The following is a 24,048-nucleotide window of genomic DNA, read 5'->3' as shown; positions in this document are numbered from 1 at the left end:
GCAAGGATTTTGCCAGATAAGTCCTTCTTAAACTCCGTGAATTGATCATTAGGAGACCCAGCCCCTTCCTACAGCCGCACAGGCTGCTGGAACAAATGAAATAAAGGAATTGGCTCTTTAAAGAACTTTTAGCCCAACTTGCATTTACTCCTCATGAACTCTGGCCTCTTCCTCTGGAAGAATATGACTTCTCTGAGTTTAGCTCCTAATGGTCAGTACAACCTCCTCCCTCTACAGTGTTGAAGATGTAGGGTTGGGGAGAGCCATGAGCATTGCCAACTTAGTTCTAAAGTGAATTCAGATTGACTGAGCCTCCAAGGAACTAATCTGAGGGTACAGACAGATCTCTCAGAGAGTTTTGATGTCTGAGCTGCAGTCTTCAGTAGGACCAGTCAGAGACAAGATTCCACCTTGGTTTCTGCTTTCTAGGAGGGCACTTGACTGCCGCACCCTATGTCTAGTATGTGTGACTGGTACTCGCTACACTGCTAAGCACCACAGTTCCATTTGGCTCATGGAATGGCGTGTGAACTTCCTGGATGGTTCCTTAGGAATAATCATTTCCTGTCTCTTCAAATTGGTTATGTGCTTTGCATGGGTAGCATCCCCCTGTTACTTCTGGTACAGATGTTTAGGGGGCTGGAGTGACAGAACCACAAGAATTTCAGGAGCCCCCAGTAGAGGCCAGAGCAAGAGGGCAAGTGATGGGCATCCAGGCTGACCCAAGAGACCAGCCAGCTGGGGAACAAGAAAAAGTGTCATCAGCAGACAGCCACGGGCCCTGAGCTTGCAACACCAAGGCAGGGCTCCCTGTGCAGGGAACTGGTCTGCAGTCAGTTCCGCACCTGTCCCTGGAATGTGGGGCCCGCCAGGTTCCTCTCCCACCCCCACCTTTGTTTGCTTTCCTTCTTTTGAAGGCCCTCCGTGATCAGGACCCTTCTCTGGCAGTTCCAAAACACCTGGCACGGAGGGTGGGGGGTTTGACGTCAGTGGGGAGTTTGTCTACTCAGGTGTAGCTAATTCCTGCAGTGTGAGGTTCTATTTCTTAACGTGGGTAGGCCACCTCACCCCCTGTCACAGAGTGGAGGGGGTCAGGGGGAGGGGACAAGGGTACACAATCCCAAGGTGGCAGAGAGATGCTTCACCCATCATAACGCAAAGACAAACAAAACCTGTTTTGATTGGGCCCCCTCCCCAAACTCCAGCCTATCAGACCCCACAGCCTCATGGGACTTGGGAGGTCTGGCTTTGTTAATATATAGAGCTCAGAGTCCTTGCTGGAGGCAGGGGTTAGGTCATGCCTTTCTTGCCCTGAGAGTGTCCCATGGTGAGTCCCCAGGAGCCAGAAGGAGGAAAGGTCTGAAAATTTCCACAGAACGGGAAAGACAGCATCTAGCATTGGGCTGTACAGAAATTTCCATCAAGATACAGATGGCAATACTGTTCCCCAGCCTGTGCCCTACCTATATGGGGAAGTGAGAGAGTTTATTAAGGTTGGAAGGCAAACTGGCCTCCTGAGGAGACAACATTTAGACGATTGCCTTAAAGGCAAATGCTGAAGCGGGAATTCTAATGAGTGGAGCGACTGGATGGCAGTGCCTGAAGGAGGGCAAGAAAGCTACTGCTAGACAGTCCCCGGCTCTGCCCCTTTAAAGGAAACCTGCCTGATCAAACCAGGTCAGGGAACCATGGCAGCCGGAGCCAGGATTCCCTGGTGAGTTGAGGGAGTAATAGTTTGTCTGGAAGACCAGAGAGAGAGTGGGCGAGCTGCGGCAAGAGCATTTGTCTTTCCCCTCCCTTGCCCTCCATGGTGCCCTTCCTCTACTGGAAGGCATGCACCAGGCATAAGGCTCAGAAATGAAGAGGGAATTTACAGAAAGTCGGCGAGAGGATGCGCTGGAGAGCTCAAGGCAGTGAAGGGGTTTGGGTTTAGGGAGAAGTCCATCGCCTGGAGTTGAGGACCAGAGACACCGCCCAATCAGAACGCAGCTTCTTCCCAAATCTCAGTGGCCTAGATCCCTCCAGCCCTGTGTGCAGGACATCCAAAGGAGCCCAGGTAAGAGGTCCTGGGGGGAGAGAAATGGACCAGGTGGCCCCTGTAGTCAGCAGAGCCATGTGACTTGTCAAAGGAAGAGGAAAGAGAAAGGCTGACCTTTCTCTGTTCCTTTTGGCTGTTGAGCTGTGGCATCTGAGGAAGGCCAGTCTTAGGCCAGGAAACTTGGCTAAGAATTCTAAAGAGAGTTTAGATTCTGAAAACCTCCAACTGGAAGAGCTCTTTTTATGTAGTGCAAACCCCTCCCTTTATGGATGAGGAAACCACAGCTTGTCCAGGGACCAGTCCAGAGACCTGTCCAGAGAACAGGTGCCTAACTCACAACACTGAGCGCTTCTTGCTCACCTGGTAATAGAGCCAGGTGCATTCATCAGCCCTCAAATCCCCTCACTACCACACCTGCCCAGTGGATGAGCCTTCGAATTACCTGTCATCCTTTCCACAGCTCTGGCATTAGAATGGTTCCCAGGGCAGCACCATGTTGAGCTGAGCTGTGGGAGGTTAATGAGGCAGATTTGAAAACCTTCCTCCCAGGAGTCATTACCTGCTGATTCCCGTGGGGCAGCCCCTGGTCCAGGCATCCAGGCCTCTCTCCTCAGGTCCAAACCCCTTCCACAGACATGTTGACACAACCAGGCCATCTCAGCCTCCACAAGCATCTCAACACCCAGGTTAACAACCTATGTTCTTGGCGGCCCTGTCTCACACAGCCATCTTAGATTACTGTAGGCGTATTCTGAGTAGCTACAGTGAGTGGATGTTTCTAGAAGATGCTTCTGTGCCTTAAGGGACAAATTCTAGGACATTGAAGTTACCTCATCAGAGAATGGACCTCCTTGTAAGGTATGTGACCTCCTCCAAAACTGGCACCAAGGGATACGAGCCTTGGTGAACTTGCTGATGAAAGACTATCCTTCGAAGCTTGGAAGTGCCCGAGGCCAGGCCTCTGCCTCATCCATGCCTTCCTTCAAGGTCAGAGGGGGAAAAGAAGGGGACCATCAAGTGCCAACTCTGACTAATCGGTACTGATTTTCTGGAGCACTGTGTTAAGAAGGATTCTGAGGCTGCATTGAAATGTATAGGGAAAGTGTTATGATCAATTAGCTATGTTTGCCATAGATCATGGGGAGAATGGGGTGATGGAGAAGAGGATGGGGGGAAGGGAGAGCAGAAATGTTACCACAAGAGAAGCTGGTGTACCTTGGCCTTGAACTTCCACTGGCCTTTCACTGGGTGTCACAGATGTAATGATACATAGGTGGGCTTTTGTGTTTTGTTTTGTTTTGTGTTGTTTTGTTTTGTTTCAGTAACCTTTGTTACTCCTTTTGGGATATGAAATAATTCATAATTTCTTTAAATTAAAAATGCCTCAAGTCTATTGATATCATTTGGGAAGGCTCCAACTGTCTGTAAAACACCTACAGGGCAGGGTTAAAGCATCAAAACCAGGAGGTCTAACCTGGCTCCAAAGAATGGAATGATCCATATGGCCCAATAAGTCCAGGATGGCATCATGAAGGAAGTAAAAAGTCAAGCAGAGCTCGAAAGGTCGATAGAAACTAGGCAAGAAGAGAAAGGAAACATAGAGAGGGCCAGCAACGGGGCCAGAGTGCCAGGGCAGGTGTGTTGGGAAGGAGCAGGAAGAGCTGGATGGTGAACCTAGCCAGATTGTGGAATGTCTGGAAAGCCAGGCAGAGGAGCCTGGGCATCACACTCTTGGCAATAGGAAGCCAGGTAGAGTATCGAGTGTGTGAGCGACATAATGATATGGTCTAGTGGTTGAAGCACAGAATGGATGGAAAGCAGGGAGATCAAAATCGGGGTGGCTGACAAGGTAGACGTGCACTTCTAAGGCTGTAGCCTGGGGTGGGAATGGGGGGGAGAGTGCCTGGTCACACTGGAGGAAGACCGGACAGGGGTCACCCAGACAGCCTGTTCTGTCCGTCGTACTCTACAGCCTCATTATGGAGTCATCGTAAGGTGTCTGGAGGTTAAATGGAACACCAACTCACTTATGCTCATGAGTGTCTTCTCCGTGGTGTGGGCCAAAGACACCAAAAACAAGCAAAACCAAACACAATGTGGGCAAGTCCGTTGGCCAACTAGTGAGCTGTGTGGGGAGGAAGAGAGTTTAAAGCATTTACTTTGGGGTTGAGGCCTCACTTATTTCAGGATGACAGTGATTCACACCCCACCTTCTTTTTAAAAAAAACAGGTGAATTAAAAGGTTGGAACTTCCACTTTCACTCTGCGTGTGCCCCTCCCAACCCGCTTCCCAGTGCAGACGTATCAGGAAGGCTCAGGGAGCCTGGTGGGTTTGTCTCAGATGCCCCAATGGAGGGAGAATGGAGTGTAGAGGACGTTATCAGATCAAAAACAAACCCCTGATCAGAAAGAAGGTCTAGGGAAACGAGCCGTGGACTGGAAGGTGAGAGACACTAGCCGTGTGGACCCCAGTAAGTCACCCCATCCCTCTCGGCTTCAGTGTACCCGTCCGTAAAATGGGAGGGCTGGATAATCTCAGAAGCCTTTCCAGTCCTGACATTCAAGGCCTCTGAGAGGTTATAGGACGATCTTTGAAAATGTCAGCTAAACACAACTGTGCAGAAAAAGATACCATCCCATTTACCACCCACAGGCACTCATATCACACACACACACACACACACACACACACACCCTAAAAGGGCAAGTCATAGTGATGCAAAAAGCTCAGTTTGCGCATAGAGAAATATGCCCAAATTGTGGGCAAAGTGTCACCATATAGAATTGGATGCTTAAAAAGTCAAATCATATACAATGTGTCACTGCAAAAAGTCACACTGGCATAGTAAGGAACGGCCCCCTGATAGGTGGATGTGTTGGCAAACAGCAGGCGGGAAGGATGGGAGACCTGGAAGCTGGGAAGGGATGGCAAATCGGCCCTAATGGTGGGTCCCAGATGCCCCAGATGTTGGACATGGCAAGTGATGCAAGGACAGCGTCGATCCGCCTCCAGGATTTAGTGAAACCCGAGGGAGAGAGCTCGTGGACAGAACAATGGAAGGGACCCGTTGGACGGAAGGCTGACTTTCAGTGAGATCCACTAGATCACTTTTTCCCCTTCTGAAAGATGTCATCTGTGGTTTGAGGTTGTTTTGATCCTTTCAAAGAACTTGTTGGCAGCTTCAGAACTGTATTTGGCAGGCGGGGCTCTTGTACTCAGTACGTCTCCCCCCGTTATTAGAACAGGTGGCATTTTCTGTAGTTAGAAGTCAGCAGGGGCGTGAGCGCTACGGGACACGAGTCTCCAGAAAAAGTGCTTCCAAGCGAGTCGTTATGGCTCAGAGCCGTGCTTTCCTTCTCCAAGTCAACAGGAGGAAAGCATTGTTGGACCCTTGCCTGTTAAAACACGGATGGCAGAAACCCTCGAGGGCAGGGACCGTGCCCCTGACATGGTCCTGAACGGCCCCAGTGCGAAGCTGCATGCCCGGGGGCACTGAAAAGGCTTGTCGGAGCAGGAGAGGGCAGTGGCCCCTGCACAGGCGGGCATGCCGTGGAGCCGCTCAGCTGCTGAGGCCTTCCCGCAGGTTCCTGAGGACGGAGCTTCCCACACCCTGGGCCACAGCAGGGCACTCAAAGCTGGGCGGGGAGGGCAACCCCCTTGGCCTGCTAGGCAGCCGGGTAGGGCCTGGTGTGGGCAGAGCCCCCGGACCCAGCTATGTGGTCCCAACAGTAGCGGTAAATTACTATGACCTTCCTTAGCTTCAAGTTTTCTCGCAGCCTCAGGAAACGTGTTACTTTACCTCCAACCTTCTTTGTGGCGCCTGTTCACACATGTTATTCTTCTCTGTTGGCCGGCCCATCTTGAGGGGCTGCTGCCCTCTTGGGGGTCTGGTGCCGGCAGCCCAGTACCAGAACCAGCACTATGTCGGATCATCCTCGGGGCCACCTCCCTACTCATTCCAAACAAGGACAAACAATGAAATGTTGTTAAAGGAAAGAGAAATGCTTTTTGTTTCTGTCTTTTGGGACTGGGACATCAGCGCCAGGAATTCACAGTAGCGTGAGCCCTGCCGAGCCGGGCATGAACGGCGAGCCAGGCCCTCCACAGCCGCCTGTGGAGCAGCGTGCTGGAAGTCAGGAGACCTGGGTGCAGCTCCTGGCTGCACTGTGACGGATGAGTGACGTGGGCAAGTTGATTTCTCTGGTTCTGGGAGGCATCGTCTTGCAGCTCCATGTGGTTCTGAGTCTATGATGCTCGGGTCAAAGTACTGGCCTGCCCAGGGTGTGTCTGGGGTGGCTGACACTTAGCAACGGGCTGGCGGAACAAGGAGCCACGGGCTGGCGGAGGTGCCCTTCCAGCCAGGCAGACCCACATGGGCGTCAGTGCTATGGGAAAATGCCGGGCTTTGTCAGGTGATGCGATGATTCCCTCCCCCTGCCCCTTGGTCCTTGTCGCCTTGCATGAACCCTATGTGCAGAGGGGTCCCAGGGTGAGATGGCATTCCAGGTGTGTCTGCAGCACAGGGCCAAGAGGGCCTCTCCGGCCTCGGGAGCTGGGGCTCAGTGCTGACCCACCGACAGTATGCTGAGTCAGGAGCTCCTTCCCCGCCCTGAGCCAAGAGGGATGGGACTGGGTCGCATGTTTGACCTTGCAGTTTGAGGGTGCAGACAAGTCCCTGTCCTTGCTCACACATGTCCCACATCCTCTGTGGCTGCTGGCCGTGACATATTCTGAGCTTTGCCAAAGTCATTTCCAGGTGAGCAGTGCGATTCAGACCAGCGCTTTCAAACTTTGATGTGTGCACAAGTCAGCTAGAGAATCTTGTCTAAAAAAAAACAATCAAATTGATTAGAGCCCGAGAGTCTGCATTTCAAACAAGCCCCCTCTGATGTCCGTGAAGCTGGTCCACAAACCAGACTCCGGGCAACAAAGATGCAGAGAGAAAGACCAAGGGTTGAGAGGCGCACAGCTCGCTGTCTATAGTTGCTTCAGAAATGATTCAGGGCCTTCGTTTCCCATCTTTTGGAGATAACACTGCCTGCTCCGACAGTTTAAAGGTACTACTAAAAGGGCCAAGTGAGTCAACTTAGAAAGTGCGCAGACCTAACAGCGGCGTGAATGCTCTCCACTGCTCCTGGCAGCCACGGGATGTCTAACTCTCACGTGCGCCGGAACCCCAGGCAGAATGTGTTAAAACGGCATTAAAACGCTGCATTAAAACTGCCTCGGGACCAACAAACACGCCAGCTAACAGACCTGGGTGGGCACGGGAGCACGCATGTTAACGAGCCGCCGAGGGGACGTGACGCCGTGGGTTCTCGGACCACACACCCGGAGAAACCCTGTTCCGAGGGGTGAGGGTGCTCTGAGCTCCCCTCATGTGCACATGTGAAAGCACAAGGTGCAGCAGGGGGTCTCCTGTGGCTGGCCCCAGACTCGGGACCCTCGCTGCCCCATTGGTGGGTGCTTGTCGCAGCTAACGTGCACAGCAGTCTGGGTGACATACAGGTTCTGGTTTTATCAGTCTGGGTGGAATCCGAGCGTCTGCACGTCTAACGAGCTCCCAGATGACGCTGGTCCGGGGACCCCACTGGGCGCAGCAAGAACCCAGATCGGCGATTCTCAGCCTGGGCGGCCCGTCCCAGCCATCTTCTAAATGCTACGAGCATTTAAAATCTTTAATTCCCTAAGTCGGTCTGGGGTGGGGTTCGGGCATTTTTTAAGCACCTATGTGATTCTAATGTGCAGCCAGCGTGGAGGGGCTCCCCACAAATATTCCCTGCCACAGAGGGAAACCGAGACACCTGCTGAAGGACAGAAATAGGCGGCCAGCTAGGGTCTGCCCACCCAAGGTCAGGCGAAATGAGCTTTAGGCTGGTTCCCTGCTGGAGAAATGGGCAGACTAGCTCGTGGTCTCTCGACACAGAAAGGTGTCCGTGGCCTGGCGTGGGCGGGGAAAGGAGCGGAAGCTTTAACTGGAGGGATGGAGAAGGCGGATGGTGAGCAGACATGGAGGCAGCGACCACTGCAGCTTCAGGCCACACGGCTCTTTCTTTCCCAGCTTCTGCCTGTGATTTTTCCTGCGCTCTCTGCTTGGCTGTCTCGGGGTACGGGCAGGGTGGGATACTGACCTGTGCCACTTTGCCCCTGGCTAGGCGACCGCGGGGAGCCACCAGTCAGGACAAGCCCCGAGGCCGACGAGGGCTCAGAGGCCGTGCTCCCCAAGCGCAGGAGTGTGTTCCACATCGAGTGGTCATCCATTCGGAGGAGGAGCAAAGGTGTGCGCTTCCTCCCCCCCCCCCCCCCCCCCCGCTCTCGGGCCCTTGATTTACTCACCTCTGAACCGAGGACGATGGCAGCACCTGCCTCACAGGGCGGTGGGAGGACCCTGGGCATCAGGCTCGTTCTGATCCTGGACAACCTCTGACCCCAGCCACAGGCCCCCATGTGTAGTAGACTTTCCTGGGATGGGGGGATAAACAGGCAGTGGACTGTGTAGGTCAAGGCCAGGAGGGCTCAAACTTGGCTGCCCATTGGAGTCGCTTGCATCCCCTCCTGGAAGACTCTACTTTAATTCTTCTAGGGAGCAAGCTGGGTGGGCTTAAGGATCTTTCAAGGCTCTCCATGAGATTGTTTGCTGCTGGGCCACAAACCACTGGTCTGGGAGGCTAGAGATGCCAAGAGTTTAGTGCTGCAGAGGTGGGGGTGCCAAGGCCAAGGGAAGAAGGGGAGAGGCAGGGAGGGGAGGGGGCTCCCAAAGGCCACGACTGGGGTCCAGAGGGAAGCCAAAGCCGAGCCAGTGGGGGAGCCAGAAACTTGGATTTAGCTGAGGACATGTTCTGTCAAAGAGGAAGGAGCTGGGGGCAAGGTTGGAGGGTCTCCCCAACCTGCTGGAAGGCTGGAGCAGCCTCGCAAAAAGCCAGGGAAGAGAGACCATCTAACTCTGTCCCTCAAGCCCCAGAGAGGACGGCTGACTTGCCCAGAGTCCCCCACCTGGCAAGGGGCACTGCAAGGGGCAAAACAGATCCCTGGCTTCTGCCCTTTCTACAACATCACCTGCTTCCCAGAAGTGACCTCCTTGCTCCAGGTCATCTGAGCCACATCCTTTCTTATCCAAAGCGGCCAACCCAGAGAAACGGGCCCGGGGTGTTGTGGAAAAACGTCACACAAGCTGGAGAGAACATCAGGATATTTCAAGGGCCACTGTGGCCCGGGAGTTTGTATTTGTCAGGGACCCTGAGCTCAGTGTGGAAGAGAGGATGGCTCGCCTCAAAGAGTTAATAACCCCCCTCCAAGCACCCTCCTATGGTAGTGGTACGGGGCTGGGGTGGGGAGGGCCTAGCAGAGAGCCCCGTGCAAAGGAGCGTGGGAGGTGAAGCTTGGTCACAATTGCTGAAGAGCTGGCAGGCCATGGGGAGCTTCAGACAGAAGCAGTGGGTCCATTAGGATACCTTACACAATGGCCTCAAAGCCTACAGGAATCCTCTTTGCTTCCTACTCTCCCTTTCTAAGCTTCCAAACAGGAACTTTTTCGCCTGCAGAGTGTAACTTCCTAACCACAGTGAATCTGCAGAGCCTTCCCCTTCAAGAGTGGGAACACGGTGCCTTGGATGCAGTCCTTCCAATGGCTGGGTACTCTGAAGACTCAGGAAAGCATCCTGACTGGGAGCTGCCTATTTAGTGTGAAAATACCAGGCGTTCAGAGCCCAGCCTGCCATTCTCACACTTGACCACAAGAGGGAACCAGAGCATCAAGACCGAAATTTCAAGGGTCCTAAATTCTTTTACCATGTAGAAAACCCGACTGAAATTGGCATCTTTAAAAATAAATTATCTGGTGACAATAAAAAAATATGTCTGCAGCCACTTCCCAAGGGTTTTTTTAGAATTACAAGGACATGCCAAAATCAATTTCCAGTAATAACATGGATATCCCTTATTTCAACCAGCCGTTGCTGCTAAAATGCCCAAAATTCCAAGGCGTACAACCAAAAAAGAGACCCAAGCAGCCCACGGTCATCCAGTTGGGAAGAGTCATAGGCAAATGCAAGCAGACCTTGCATGGCTTGGCAGTTAACACTTTATGAGCAATAGTGTCCGAGTCCCGTTCTTTGCACGCCTGCCTGTTGTGCGTGTGGTGTAAGAGAAAGAACCCTGAATTGGGGAGTCATGGACAAGTCACTGTTTCCTCATCTAAAAAATACAAGGATTGAGCTAAATCAGAGTTTGTTAACTAAAGGTCAGTCATATCTCTAGACTCCTTAAACTCCTATAAAATGTATACATGAGGATGTACATTTTCCCCCCAAAAGGAGAGCCCAACGGGCTCATAACCAGCAAAAGGGAAAAAAGGGACCTTCCAGCTGCCAGGTGCCAAGGCCCTGGGCTTCCTCCAGTGGAACAGGAAAGAGATATTCCAACGCCAGCCTCCCAAGAAGTTCGCTGCTCTGTGCCAGGGTAGAGGTGTCCTAACTGATGGTTTTTTTCCCCCCTCCAACTCCAGTGTTTGGGAAAGGTGACCACCAGGAGAGACAGACCAAAGACCCTTTCCCCTACCAGTACCGGAAGCCCACTCTCGAGTTGCTGGTGAGTAGCCTGGGGCCCGAACCTGGGGCAGCACCCCGTGTCGCAGAGCCTGTGGCGGCAGCGAGGGCCCCGAGGTCCGGGAAAAGCGCTCTCCAGTTTGGGCAAACTTTCTTGAATTCGTGTCTCCAGAAACGTCATTACTTGGGATGAAAATGTCAGTTTTTCACAGTTTACTTTGTAAAGTCTCATATTCCTTTTTATTTGAATTCTTTATTATCCACCTTCCTCCAAAACCAGCATGTAAGCATTTAGGAAACGAGATACAGCCAATTTTCAAAAACAGAATCTTTACATGTTTAATTTTATGGGGAGTTGCACTTTAATGCTGGGGAGGGATGCTTTCTTCTGGAAAGCATGTGGTATGGTGGACGTAATGTTTAAAAAAGAAGAAGAAGAAGAAGAATCTAAAGCCCTGTGGTTAAATCCCAATGCTACTGTTCAACCTTGATGTCTGCCATGAGACAGCCTCTCCATGCCTGAGCCCTCACCCACAGAAAGAGAATGAAGATACTGTGTTGTTGTATCTCAAGGCTGTTGCTCATCTTAACTGAGGTGGCGCAATGAAACCAAAGACATTCTAGTCTCCAGAAACATGGAGATGATTAAATAGCAATGCCACTAAATGCCAAACATAAGTCTGAGCTTGGCCCACTTCTCAGCGTGAGAAGCACAGACTGAGGCGCGTCTTGCCCGTGTCTTGTCCCTGGGCAGGACCTGGGCCCCATGGAGGAGAGCGCAGAGATCAGGGCGGACCCCGGCAGCGCCAGGACTGCCTGGATCCGCGGTTACGCGGCAGCCTGCGGGAGGAGGGTCGGCAAAGCCCTCAGTTACTTCACGGGAGAGATGAAGGAGTGCGGAGAGGGGCTCAAAGGTAAAGGGGCTGCGACGAGGCCACCTCCCATTGTTTCTCCGGGAAACACTCCGCCGCAATTCTCTGCGGACCAGACTGAGCTCTGTCTGCAAAGACAGCAGTTTTGCTGGGGGAACGGACTGGCATCCCTCGGGACGGGGCTGCAGTCCCTGGAAGTGCGAGGCTCCTGATGCTGAGCACCAAGGCTAGCCTTCCCGGGTGGCCCCTCAAAGGGCTGCAGCCAGGCGTTGTGGCACTGGGACTCTGGAGCCAGCGTCTAGGAAAAATGTCTGTCCCATGGGTGGGTCATAGGAGAATGGTGTCTACTATTCCAGTAGGTTCTCTTCAGCAACTTCCCCAGAGCTCAGGCCATAGGCTGGACACCCTCTGTGTAGCACGAGACTTTTCCTTCTGGATCCACCTTCTTGAAAATGCATGCCATTCTCATGGGGACACAGGTAGCTCAGGGCACCCACTGCTTGAAAAACAACCCAGAGACCACAGCCAGTGAGCAGTGGGTCTGAAGAGTTAGCTCTCTGGGCAGTCGAGCGGCCTCTTGGTTCCTGGGTTTACCCCCTTCTGTGGCAGGTGGCGGCAGGGGGCTGGCTCCCTGCAGCCCCACGGTGGGCGGGTGGGCTTGGGCCTTCCCTCCCACCCTGCACCCACCCTCCAGGGCAGGGCCCAGGGCCGCCGCGCCTGAGCGCTGACTGCCTGCCCGGCTCCGTTCCAGACAAGTCCCCCGTGTTCCAGTTCCTGGACTGGGTCCTGCGGGGCACGTCCCAGGTGATGTTTGTGAACAACCCCCTCAGCGGCGTCCTCATCGTCCTCGGCCTCTTCGTCCAGAACCCCTGGTGGGCCATCTCGGGCTGCCTGGGCACCGTCGTGTCCACGCTGACGGCCCTGGTCCTCAGTCAGGACAAGTAAGTTCCAGGAGACCCAGGGTCCCGGCCTGAGGCCGGAGGTCACTCCCTGCGGGGACCATGGCCACCTTCCCTCCCCTCGCTGCTGGCTCCCAGTTCAGAAACCCCTCGACATAAGGACACCAATGGCTAAAAACAACCACTCCCTGGTGATTTGTAACTGCTGCATGCTGTCGGGGAATGGGAGGAGGGGCCATCCCTTTGAAGGTGTGTGGTGTCAGGCCCCAGTTGAGAGAAGCCTGACTCAGAAGGAAATCGAGATGGCAGCACCCCTACACTGGGCCTTGGGGAGCCCCCACTTCCCTCACCCCCTCTTTACCCCCAGATCGGCCATCGCCGCAGGACTTCAGGGCTACAACGGGGTGCTGGTGGGGCTGCTGATGGCTGTGTTCTCGGACAAAGGCGACTATTACTGGTGGCTTTTGCTCCCCGTCATCATTATGTCCATGTCTTGGTAAGTGGGCTTCGGAGGCTGCGGGTGCAGCTTGCGGGCTGCCAGTGTTTTTACCCCAGCTCCATATCCGTCTGTCTGAACTCCATGTCTGTCTGTCTAAACTCGCTGCTAAAGTGGCGTTCGCTCAGCTCGCACAGCAGAAACTTCCACGGGAACTAATCGCTAACGTCATACAGAGTCAGCATCGTGCTAGGTGGCCTGTACCCAGTGTCTCCTTTCCTCCCATCATTTACTCCTGTTTTTCTTTTTTTGAGACCTAAAAGGGTGCCTGCCCCTGCCCTGCCAGAGCACAGGGAGAGGCACTGAGGGACACACAGGTCCCATCAGGGGCCTGGAAACCTACCATGGGGTCCCATCGGTTTCTGAAAACCTTCTCATTCCTCCCACTGCCACCCACCCCATCCCAAGCTTCTTTCTGTCCTTGGGACTCCTGACCAAACTGGGACAGCCTCCCAGTGTACCAGGCAGAGCCCTGAGATGCCGGGCCCGAGCTCCTCCTTCACCTCCAGAACTCGCAGGGCACGCCAGCCACGAAGCTCCGTGCTCTCAGCTGCTCTGCAAACTTTTGTTGCTTGAATGAACGTCCCTCCCTGCCTCGTCACTCCCCCAACCTGTCCTCTCCCCTTATGCCTGGACATGGAGCTTTGTGACTTTTTAAGGGAGTTCTGTGACTCCTTGCCTTCAGACGTCCCTTCCAAAAGCCCTCCCTCGCAAGTTGAGTCTGGGCATCTGCCCTGTTGCTGTGCCAGGGACAGGGAGGAAGAGGCCCAGGGCCAGTCAGGTGCAGATGGTCTGCTTTTCCCCAGGGCGGCACAGGGAGCGCCCCGCTCCCGTGCAGTCTCGTGTCAGTGTCTGGGGCTTCTTGAACAGCATCTCCTGTGCTTCTGCCACCAGCCCCATCCTCTCCAGTGCCCTGGGCACCATCTTCAGCAAGTGGGACCTCCCGGTGTTCACGCTGCCCTTCAACATCACAGTGACCCTGTACCTGGCGGCCACAGGCCACTACAACCTCTTCTTCCCCACGACACTGCTGCAGCCTGCATCCGCTGTGCCCAACATCACCTGGGCGGAGGTCCAAGTGCCCTTGGTAGGTACTGGGGGAGGTGGAAGGACAGCGTGCATTGAAACTCAGTATTGAAACAGCCCTTACTTATTTTGCACATCAGAAACACCCTCGAGTGGTAACTACTATTAACAATTATACAGTGAGAGACACTCCACACAGCTCGTCAATCGCCACCACCCTTTTCTCTTCTCTTTCTAACTGAGAGCTAAAGAGGCCCTTTCTGGTTCCACAGAGGAAGAAACTGAGGCCAGGTTGAGACGCAGCTAATTGGGGAACAGCAAAGTCCAGACTGGAACTCTGGCCTCCTGTCTGCCAGACCTGAGTTCTTTCTTTTTTCCTTTTTGTAAAAGTCTTTTCGGTGTTTTATTCCAGTTTTTAATCCGGCTCACGCCCTGTATTTTCTTTCACCCAGTCTCCTTGCATCATTAACCACGTCCGCACCACACCGCCACCTATCGGCTAAGGAGGCCTCTGCTCCGACCTCCGAGTTCATTGCACTTGCTCTCTGAGGCATGCTCACGCTTTAAAGCACAGGTGTTCCTCCATTAAAACATGCATATATAACAGAGCTTTTAAAGTTTTTTACAAGTATTCTGTATATAATTCTGGCCTCTGGAAGTCTGCCAAGATAATTAATAAGGAGCTACGCTAAGAGCATTAAATCAGCCTGGAGAAATGAGTCCATTAGCCTCCTTATCTAAGTGGACACGTTTTCTCTGAGCCCCCGCCCCCCCCCACCTTCCGGCACGCTGAACAGCCCCCCGACTGGGCTCCCTCGGAAACTCCGTTATTGTCCATTTATCACCTAACCACAAAACCACTTGCCCTTGTTGAAAGAACTTTTGGAACTAGCGTTGACTAATTTCTCTTGGCGTTTCAAAGTCTGCCACAGCAAGGCATAGTAGAAAGAGCCTTGCACTTGCCCCAAAGCATCATTATTTAGGAAGAGAAATATCCGCGTTAGCCCCATTTTGGGGATTTGTACTTGTGCGCGCATGCGCATGCGTGCCTGCGGTCCTTCGTGAGCCTGCGGCGAGGAAAGGCGCCACCTTGCAATTCGCTCCTGAGGCTTCCCTTTCCCGGTATTTACCCCATCTGTGCTTTCAGGAGGCAGAATTGTCTAACGGGTGTGCTACAGAGAGATGGCGTTGTTATAACAGGCAAATTTAAGGTGCTTTGCATTCTCCAGGACACATTTTCCATGGAAAAGCTACCTAAGAATTTTGTAGAAATGAAAAACACAAAGTTACTGTATCCTGTACAAATACTTTAAAACCCCCAATGTTCCAGGAAAGAAAAATTCGATTCTGGGTGGTTGTTCTTTAGAAGTAACTTTCTGGACAAATGAATGGGTTGCAGTCATGATGGACACATTTGGTCTTTTGACCATGTCATGACAAACTTGAGTGTGGGGGGCAGAGGCGGTAAATGTCAGAGAGAGGGTTTAAACCCCACCCCCGCACAGGTGTGAGACCCGTGAGTTCCTCTGCTCCTGTGCCCACTGCAGAGCCCCTGGGGGCTGACCAGTGCCACTGACTGGCTATAAAACTCTTGATTGTCTGCCTGCCCCCTCCCTTGGGGATGCCTGAGCCCCCATTCTGTTCTCTGTTCCTGGGGTCGCAGGAGCCTGCACCTGGGGCTCCTGTAGCATCCTCCTGTCTCGCACCCACCCACAGGTCGGAGTCCTCTCAGAGGACACAGGCTAACAGAAGACCTGCCTGCCTCATCGTAACATATACACGCTCTGGTCCCAGGCCTCTGCTTCCCCTCAGCTCCCTGCCCAAGGGGCGAGACAAACCCCAGGGCCTCCCAGCATGGCCCAGAGCCTCTCCCCTTAAACACTTTCCCAGCTCAAGGGGACTTGGCCAAACTCCCACGACACAGGGTCCAATCCCAGTCTCTGGGGAAGACTGCATGCCCAGGATCCTTTTCCCAAGTGCAGGGCACAAGGGCCAGTGCCCCCCGGGCCCTGGACCCTGGCCTCCTCAAACCCTCTGTCCACCCATGCGATGCGTGGGAGCCAGATGCCAGCAGGGTGCTCACCTGCCGGCCACCATCAGAGGAGACAGCCATCAAAGAGCAGCTGTGACGACACTGCCTTCTCGGGGCTCTCCCGTGGGTGCCAGTCCACTTGCTCACCCAGACCAGACACTAACGTGACCGCAGCCTGGACGTGTTGTTCTTGAAAACACAAAGAACCATGTTTCCAACTCGTCTGTAGCCTTCGACTCACCTTCTTAGCTTTGAAAGGAATCTTACCAGAGGGTTTTTAAACCCCAACTTTGATCGGACATCTACTCCTTTTCTAGTGAATAATAAATACCCTCATTTGGAAGGTTGTCAGTTTCCCTTCACTGGGGGTTGAGTGACTCACACCCCTGTCTCTAAACCAAGGAAATGCAACACCCAAACCCCTTACTGTTCTAAGAACTCAAGATGAAAACAGTTAAAGCTCATGTTCCTTTCAGAGTTAACCTATTTGAATAATAGTATCTTGGACACCTGTTGCAAAATGTCAGCGTGGAGGGTTTGGCACCAAATTTTTCCCAGCCAAGGGTAAAACTGTCTCTTTGCACGTGACACCCACAGCTCTTGAGAGCCATCCCCGTTGGAATTGGCCAAGTGTACGGCTGCGATAACCCCTGGACCGGAGGCATTTTCCTCATAGCTCTGTTCATAGCTTCACCTCTCATTTGCTTGCACGCTGCGATTGGATCCACCATGGGGATGTTAGCAGGTCAGTATCGTCACTTCTCCCTTACTAATGCCCCATAAGGATGTCAGTGCCTGGGACCGACCCCAAAGAAAATGGTGACATGTGTCTTCAAAGCTTCATCTACTTATTTCTGTAAACTTTCCCTCATTTCATTGTGCCTTGTTTTTTTCTATTTTGGATGTCAGTGACCTTACGCTCCTGTGAGCAAAAGCTGCCCTCAAGAAAGACTTTGGTGTTAGTCATTTACACCTTAGTATAAATGTAAAGTTTGGGAGGGGTTTCTTCCAGGCGTGTTTATATATTAAGTCTTATATTGAATGATGATCCAAAGGATGTATTCTCCATTAGCGAACATTAAGATATCAGTGAAGAAGGAGAAGTTGTCCTCTTTTCGGCCGGGGAAGGACTGTCTCTGGACTGCTTAAGCCAGGCTTCAGAGTTCCTATGCAAAGGGCCTCCTGTACCCATAGCAGCGTCACCATTCATATTCATGTGACATGGTGGCCATTTGTTTCCCGCAGCTGTTTTCTCACTGAATAAAATGCTAAGTTCTTTCTTAGAAGTGTCCACAAGGATAACGAGTCTGGGTTTCCAGGAGCACGGTGGGTTCCAGGGCCGGTAGGGAGCCTCGGGAAACCCCGTGCCCGCCCCCACAGGCACCGAGGTGTGTTTTCTCCCACAGCTCTCAGCCTCGGGACCCCCTTCGACACCATCTACTTCGGCCTGTGCGGCTTCAACAGCACGCTCGCCTGCATCGCCATCGGGGGCATGTTCTACGTCATCACCTGGCAGACCCACCTCCTCGCCATCGCCTGTGGTAAGTACTGCCGGCGAACCCCCTGTGCATCAGGAAAGATGGCTGGGTCCACCCTGCAAGGACGCCCGCCCCGTGAAAGTTCTGCTGATCCTTTAAACAGTAAAGTGAGGATCATTTGCTTTATAAAAGGGGTTTTACCTGAAACTGGTTTTGAGTGATTGGTTAGGGATAAAAACCCCTTTCACTGAATGCAGAATGTTCAGCTGCTTGAAGACAGATTTTTTGGATGGTGCTTGTTTGGTGGTTGTTCACGGGCTCTGTCCCCTGTGATTGCTGCCTTCCTGGCCAGGGAACGGAACTAACCGACAGAGCAACACTTATGCAGATGTATCTTTATATTTGAAGTTGGGTGATTTACATCAGATACAGCAATTAACCTTAAGCACCCAAACACTGACCATAGGACCTTCAAATAGTGCCTGGGTTGTGGGATGTGGTCAGGATGTGGTCAGCTGGGCACTCAGTAACTCTCTAATAAAGGTTCATTGCTAACATCCTAGGAACAATGGGATGCTTTTAGTTGAGAAAGTAAAGGTGCAGAAGCAAAGCCCAACTGCCCTGGCCCATTTTCACAGACCCTCACCAACGGCTGGCACTTGGCTCTCCCCCGTGGCCAGCCTGGCCGTGCCCTCCCCTTGCAGAGCATCGGAGATGATGCAGTCCGTGCACTTGGTATTCCTCAAGTTCACGGAATGCTGCTCCTCCCTGGAAACCCATATTAGGTTCATAAATTGTGATGAAATACACCAGCAGGGAGTTCTGGGATTCACTCCTCTTGGCTGCATAGTAAAATTTTCATTTATGGTTTATGCCACTAAATGTTCCTTTGCTGGAACACAAGGTGGCGGGACCCAGGAGAACCATAACAGCTCAATGCTGGCCCTTTTTAACAAAGTTCATCTGCTGTCTTAGGGGTGCCAGCATTTGCTTGGAATTTAACACTTTCCTAAGCTGCCAAGCAATGGAAACAAAACTCAATTTTTTTGTAATCTGAGAGCGAGCATTTTGGCATAAACTGTATGGGGAGAAAATGTGTAGACAAAGGTTGAGGTGCTGTTAGTCACATGACTGTTTTTGGTTCCGTTCCAGCCCTGTTTGCAGCCTACCTGGGTGCCGCCCTGGCTAACATGTTATCTGTGGTGAGTCCCCACGAGCTAAGAGCATGCCACAGCACCCTTCCTGGTGCTCCCCAAAGCCAACGCGAAGCCCCTCTTCTGGGAAGCCTTCCCCAGTCCATCCCTCTTGTCTCAGATTCCTCCCCTCCCCTCAGTTCCTGCTGGACGCAAGACACTGGACCTCAAACGTTTCAATGTCAAGTGTCGCTCAGTCAGGACCACTGTCAGTGGGGCAGCAATTTGAGCGTTATCTTAGCAATCAAACTCCTTTCTGATAGAGCTCCGGTTCTGCCGTCCCCTAGAACTAGTTTTAAATCTTTATCATGTATCTTGTGTGTTTATAGATCATCTGCCCAACCAGTCTGTGGGCCAGTTGTTTGTCCCATAGTAACTAGCATGGTGTCGGGGGTCCTGAGGGAAGGCTTCGGGGGGACAGGGAGCCAAGCCCCAGGCAAGCCGGAGAGCAGCTAGCGCTGGTGGCTATCAGCCTGTGCAGCAGGCCGAGAACCCCTCATGCGAGCCACCCCGCCCCCCCGTGCAGGTGGTGCGTGAGGTTAGCAGGCACCACATGGCCAGGCCAGCCCCCTCCTACACAGGGAGGGTCCCAGACCCCAGCGCACAGTGCTCAGGGCTCAGCCTGCAGTCATTGCCTCCCCACCTTGGATGAGGGTTCAAGGTCACATCTCCCATGGGCAACCAGGAAAAGCCCAGTGGTCCTGTGGGTAGAGATACATGTGGGCATTCTATTCACACCTGTCTAAACCCCTTCCTAGTGAAATTGGACTTGGTGTGGGAAAGAAGTTTCTAGACATAGAATTATTCTTCCCTGATACCATCCCGTGTCCCCATGGGCTAAGTCCCTCCTCTGAGCCCCATCCAATTTTGTTCAAGCGGCTGCTACAACATGCGACATGCAGTACTATGGTGACTCAAAAACACTCAGGGCCTGTCCCGCCTTCGGCCTGCATGCTCCTTCAGAACAGGGACCCAGTCACATCTTCATCTCTATCTCTAGCACCTATTACAGGGCCCAGCATACAGTAGGTGCTCAAGAAGTGCTGAAGGAATGAAAACCTTAGGGTTGTGAGCTCCATCATTAGAGCTGGAACTAAACAGCCGACCATCAGAAACACGGACGGGGGCAGGAAGATGGAGTAGAGCTTCTGAGACTCCTGTCTGCTCCTGTCATTCTTGTACCCCAACTCCCCCAATCGTCCAGCCAACAAGTGCTTGTCACTGGCTTCCTCAGGCACAGTGCTGGAAGGGACAGGAAACAGGAGGCTTTGGTTCTTATTCATGGGCATCTACACGATGACTGGCCTTTTCCTCTGTTGCAGACAAGTTACAGGTTACACCACTCAATTTATATATTTTTCAGAACAAATTCAAGTTTACTTTCCATGTGCTATTATGTTTAAGTCACTGTGCTGACCTCTCTCGAGGATGCAAAAATGTGCAGGCTACTAACACACTCTGAAGGAATCTCCGGTCTTGTCGGTATATACAAGGGTTGAGTGACATTTGTGAGACCGTTCAAGCCCGCCACACAAGAGAGCACTTAGGAGCTCCCCTCGTTTGCTCTCCAGCTGGCCCGTGTCTTCAACAATGCCACCCTCGGGTGATGGCCACACACTGAGGAGCGTGCTCTGGGCACCAGCTCTGAGTAGATATTATTATCCCTATTTTATTATTGATGAAACCACAACAAGGTGGTTAGAACTGAGACTTGGGTCTGGGTCTGTGGAACTCCCCACCCACATCCTTCCCACTACAGGACTTGAAGGAGATGCCTCCCCAGACACCCAGTGCAGGCCTAGCAGGGCTTTGGAAAGACTCACTGAGGGGAATTCATCACTCACGGGTATTCCTTACGGTTGCAGTTCTGGTACGAGGCTGTCATTGTTCTTGCCCGAGTCCCATCCCACAGTGACACCTGTGAACACACTCGTGGCCAGTATTGTTGCCCCATGGCATTCCCTTAGCTTTTTGTTCCTTATAATAAAATGGTACGTAGGGGCAAGGGGGCGTGGTTTGACCTGCCTCACAGCTGAACTTGCAGGCTCCATGTTAGCAAGCCATCCATTCCAGTTATTTCAGATAAAGAGTGGGGAAGACTATTTAAAAGCTTCAGGAAATGTTAGGAATAAAAGAACAGGTCAACACCATGAGAAAGGAAGCTGAGAATGGGTGAGCCTTGAGAAGAGAGGTAGCTACTCTCCAACTCCAGCTCTTGGGGCTGGGGTGTCACATCTCTGCCTCTCTCTACATCTCTGCTCTATTTCCCTGAGTCTCTCTGTGATGGCAGAGCCCCCAAGTGGCCACCCAGATCAAGAACCTCTGGACACAGACTCTGTGCCTCTTAGTTCAAATTCTCAAGAGAGGAATTCTGTTCTCAGGACATCTGCCTACGGGAAGCTGCATTTGAGTCAGGTGTCTGTCTCTTGTCCAGTCAGCCATGACTAAAGAGAAAAGGCCTTGAACTATAAAATGACTGTCAAAGCCACGCCTTCAACAGGGGCTGCGGAAGAAGGCAGGAATGGCCACAGTTCCTTAAGTCAGAGATATGGGCTGGCCAGATAACCCCAACAAAACATGTCTCCCACATCAAGGCATATTATAATCAGGTTCAAATGGCTGCATTTTGAAGTATGTGAGTCCACCGGTAACACTGCCAACCGACACCACCGGCATGGTTTTATTCCTATTGATCATGCATTCGATATTAGTCCTATCAATTCCCACAAAGCATCCCCTCCTCTTCCCGGGGCTGGAGGCTTTTGGCAGGGACAGATGAAGCAGGCACAAGCATCTGACGTAACCAAGGCCCCCCTTTTGTTCTTCCTCCCCGCAGTTCGGACTACCAACCTGCACCTGGCCCTTCTGCCTCTCCGCGCTAACCTTCCTGCTCCTGACGACCAACAACCCCGCCGTCTACAAGCTTCCGCTCAGCAAAGTCACCTACCCGGAGGCCAACCGCATGTATTACCTGTCCCAGGAGAAAAACAGAAGACCGTCAACCATAACAAAGTACCAGGCCTATGATGTCTCCTAAGTTGCCCTTTCCAAAACACGTCAGTAGAAATTGAACCTTTAGCATGCCGCACATGTCCCCAGGCTGAAGGCCACCTGACCTCCCCTCCTGTCTGTTCTGCGATTCCCCACCCCCAGGGCAGGCCTAACCCCACTGACTCCCGAGCACAGGGAGATACTGTGTGGTCCCCACTCAGGAACCTCTCCATTCTAAGAAGCACAACACTCATCAAAGGTACGGTGGGTTTAGACTTTGCACAGCTCACTCCATAGGAGCTTCCCTTAATGGGGATATTCCTTCTTTGGCAAAATAAGCCACATCCCCAAAGACAACTCACCAAGAAGGAGAGAGAGGTTGGTGACATGGTCATCCAACTCAGTCACCCAATGCAGCAACGCACAGTGTCAGGAAACACACATTAGACTGGAAGAGGAAGGGCTGGTTCTGCCCCAGCTCCGACACTAATGAATTCCTGCCGCCCCGGGTGAGAACGCCCTCTGCCTCTCTCAGCCTCAGTTTCTTACTGGTTTCACGACAGGGAGGGACTCGGCCATCCCCTCCACCTTAGAAGTGTTGATTCATATCTCCTTCTCTCTCTTTCTCTCTCTCCCTCTCTCCCCTATAAACTGATAAAATCAGCATGACCAACAAGCACTCCCTGAGAGTTGAGTGAGAGATGGCAGGGTTACCTGGGGAAGGGGCAGAACAGTTTTAACGATCCGTGGAGATTTATTCTGGAGTCGTGAGAAGACGTTCTCCAGACTTGGGGTTAGGAGCCTGACTCGCTGGAAATGCCAACATGTCTTCCTTCACATAACGGAAACACTTCTGGCAATGTCATAAGATGAAAAGTGATCTTTTTCAACATTCAAATCGTATTTTCAACAACCGCATTCCTTTTTGTGATAGACGTAAACAACCTCTCATTAAACTGTTAAGTTTACAAGCTGGTCTCAGGGTTTTTTTTAAATGCAGCTCACCCACATCGTTCACGCGTTGCCCGTGGGCGGGACTTCCCACAGTCAAGCAGGTGTCTGAAGAGAGGAGAATCCGTGCAAAATGCTCAGGAGAGGTCTCAGTTGGCTCGCAAAGGGGGTTATACAGAAAGGACAGTGGGCTCTTTTTGTCTGAGTGAAAGCACAGGTTGCTAACAACCCATCTCACTCTCCAGGGCACAGCCTTTCGGCCTTGTGCCCCCAGATTCATAAACCCAAACCCCTTTGCTATGTGATGCCTTTGGTCATAGCACTGGACTCCGTGAGCCCAGAACCCCTTTGTGGGAAGCCAGGAGGCTCAGCCTTCCCGCCCCTCCCCCCAGGAGTGTGGATGCAGCCCTGACGACCCCCCATCTCACACGCTTCCAGTTCAGCATGATGGGTGAGGACCTAAGGTGGGGGGCGTAGGAAGGAGGCAAGGGGGGCAGACAGGACCCTCTGTAAATGCAGCTTTAAGGAAAGAAATCCATTTGACTAAAATCCATCATGTAGGAAAAGCTGGCGTCCACATTCACCTTTCCTTCTCCCTGCCTGCCCTGAGGTCCCGGCCGTGTTCCGCTGGACAAGAGCACTAGGCTGCCTGTTTCTCCCCCAGACCGTATCCAGCCAGTTATGACTTGTCCCGGAAAATGGAACACTTCTCGCTGCAAACAAATCTCCCACATAGGAAAGGGGAGAGAGTCACCCTCCGGGGGCTGCTTCTGAGTTTGTGGTCACACCTTGAGGCCAGGAAGGTCTCCGGCTGTTTTTTAATGGCAGCGGAGTTACGGTTCTCTGAGGATTAGGCATCCAGGAATTTCACCAGAAGGCTGTTTATGCTCACGGCTCACTCAGCTGCCCCAGAACCTCTAAGTGATGACATAGAACTATTAAAATACCACTTTTTATGCATTTTCCAAGAAAGTGTTATAATCTGGTTTTATTAAGAGCAGGAAACCTCTGAGTGCATGCCTTTCTGATTATTGACCACTAACAAATCCCTTTAGCTCTTCTAAGCATTTCAATATCCTCACCTATAAAGCAAATTGAGTTGGCCTAGGATAACAAGCAAGGTGGAAATAGACGGGACAAAATAATTCAACTTGAGGAAATGTACAATGACCACAGGAGTCTGTTCCAGCACTTGGATTAGGCATCAACAAAGGAGAGAGGGAGGCAGCTCACACCAGCTGCCCAGAACCAACGGTGCAGGTGAGCACATCTCTCCCAAGGCCATGTTCAGTGGCATCCCGTGGGCAGCTTGAAAGTGGCCATGGTGGGAGTCTTTACACCCCAGTAATTGGCAAACTACAGATCTGGGCTCTTTCCCCAGAGAGCCAGCTTACTGGCACAGCACTGACCAGCCAATCTGGTGGGAAGAAAAGAGAACAATTACAGGCCCCAACCAGAGTCTCAGAAACCAGGGCCAGAAGATTCAGTCCAGCAACCCTAGAGGGATGCCATAGCACATACAAAAGGC

General features: G+C 52.3%; 1 protein-coding gene across 2 annotated transcripts; it reads left to right on the top strand.

Annotated features, from left to right (window-relative positions):
• The first annotated feature begins 1,803 nt into the window (after positions 1-1,803).
• LOC114506544 (urea transporter 2) lies at positions 1,804-22,720 on the top strand. 2 transcript variants are annotated; one of them, XM_036009098.1, is made up of 10 exons: positions 1,804-2,056; positions 10,543-10,625; positions 11,337-11,496; positions 12,206-12,395; positions 12,721-12,849; positions 13,744-13,936; positions 16,505-16,652; positions 17,314-17,448; positions 18,538-18,587; positions 21,415-22,720. In XM_036009098.1, exons 3-10 carry the CDS (start codon positions 11,349-11,351, stop codon positions 21,613-21,615), a joined length of 1,194 nt encoding a protein of 397 aa, XP_035864991.1. In that variant the 5' UTR covers positions 1,804-2,056; positions 10,543-10,625; positions 11,337-11,348; the 3' UTR covers positions 21,616-22,720. The 2 variants fall into 2 exon arrangements, with proteins under 2 accessions (XP_035864991.1, XP_028380091.2); XM_028524290.2 differs by lacking the exon at positions 1,804-2,056 and adding an exon at positions 8,199-8,317.
• Positions 22,721-24,048: the final 1,328 nt, after the last annotated feature.

The sequence above is a fragment of the Phyllostomus discolor genome, chromosome 9, assembly GCF_004126475.2.
Source record: "Phyllostomus discolor isolate MPI-MPIP mPhyDis1 chromosome 9, mPhyDis1.pri.v3, whole genome shotgun sequence".
In the NCBI taxonomy this organism is placed as follows: Eukaryota; Metazoa; Chordata; class Mammalia; order Chiroptera; family Phyllostomidae; genus Phyllostomus; species Phyllostomus discolor.
This window is presented reverse-complemented; position numbering and strand designations above follow the sequence as displayed.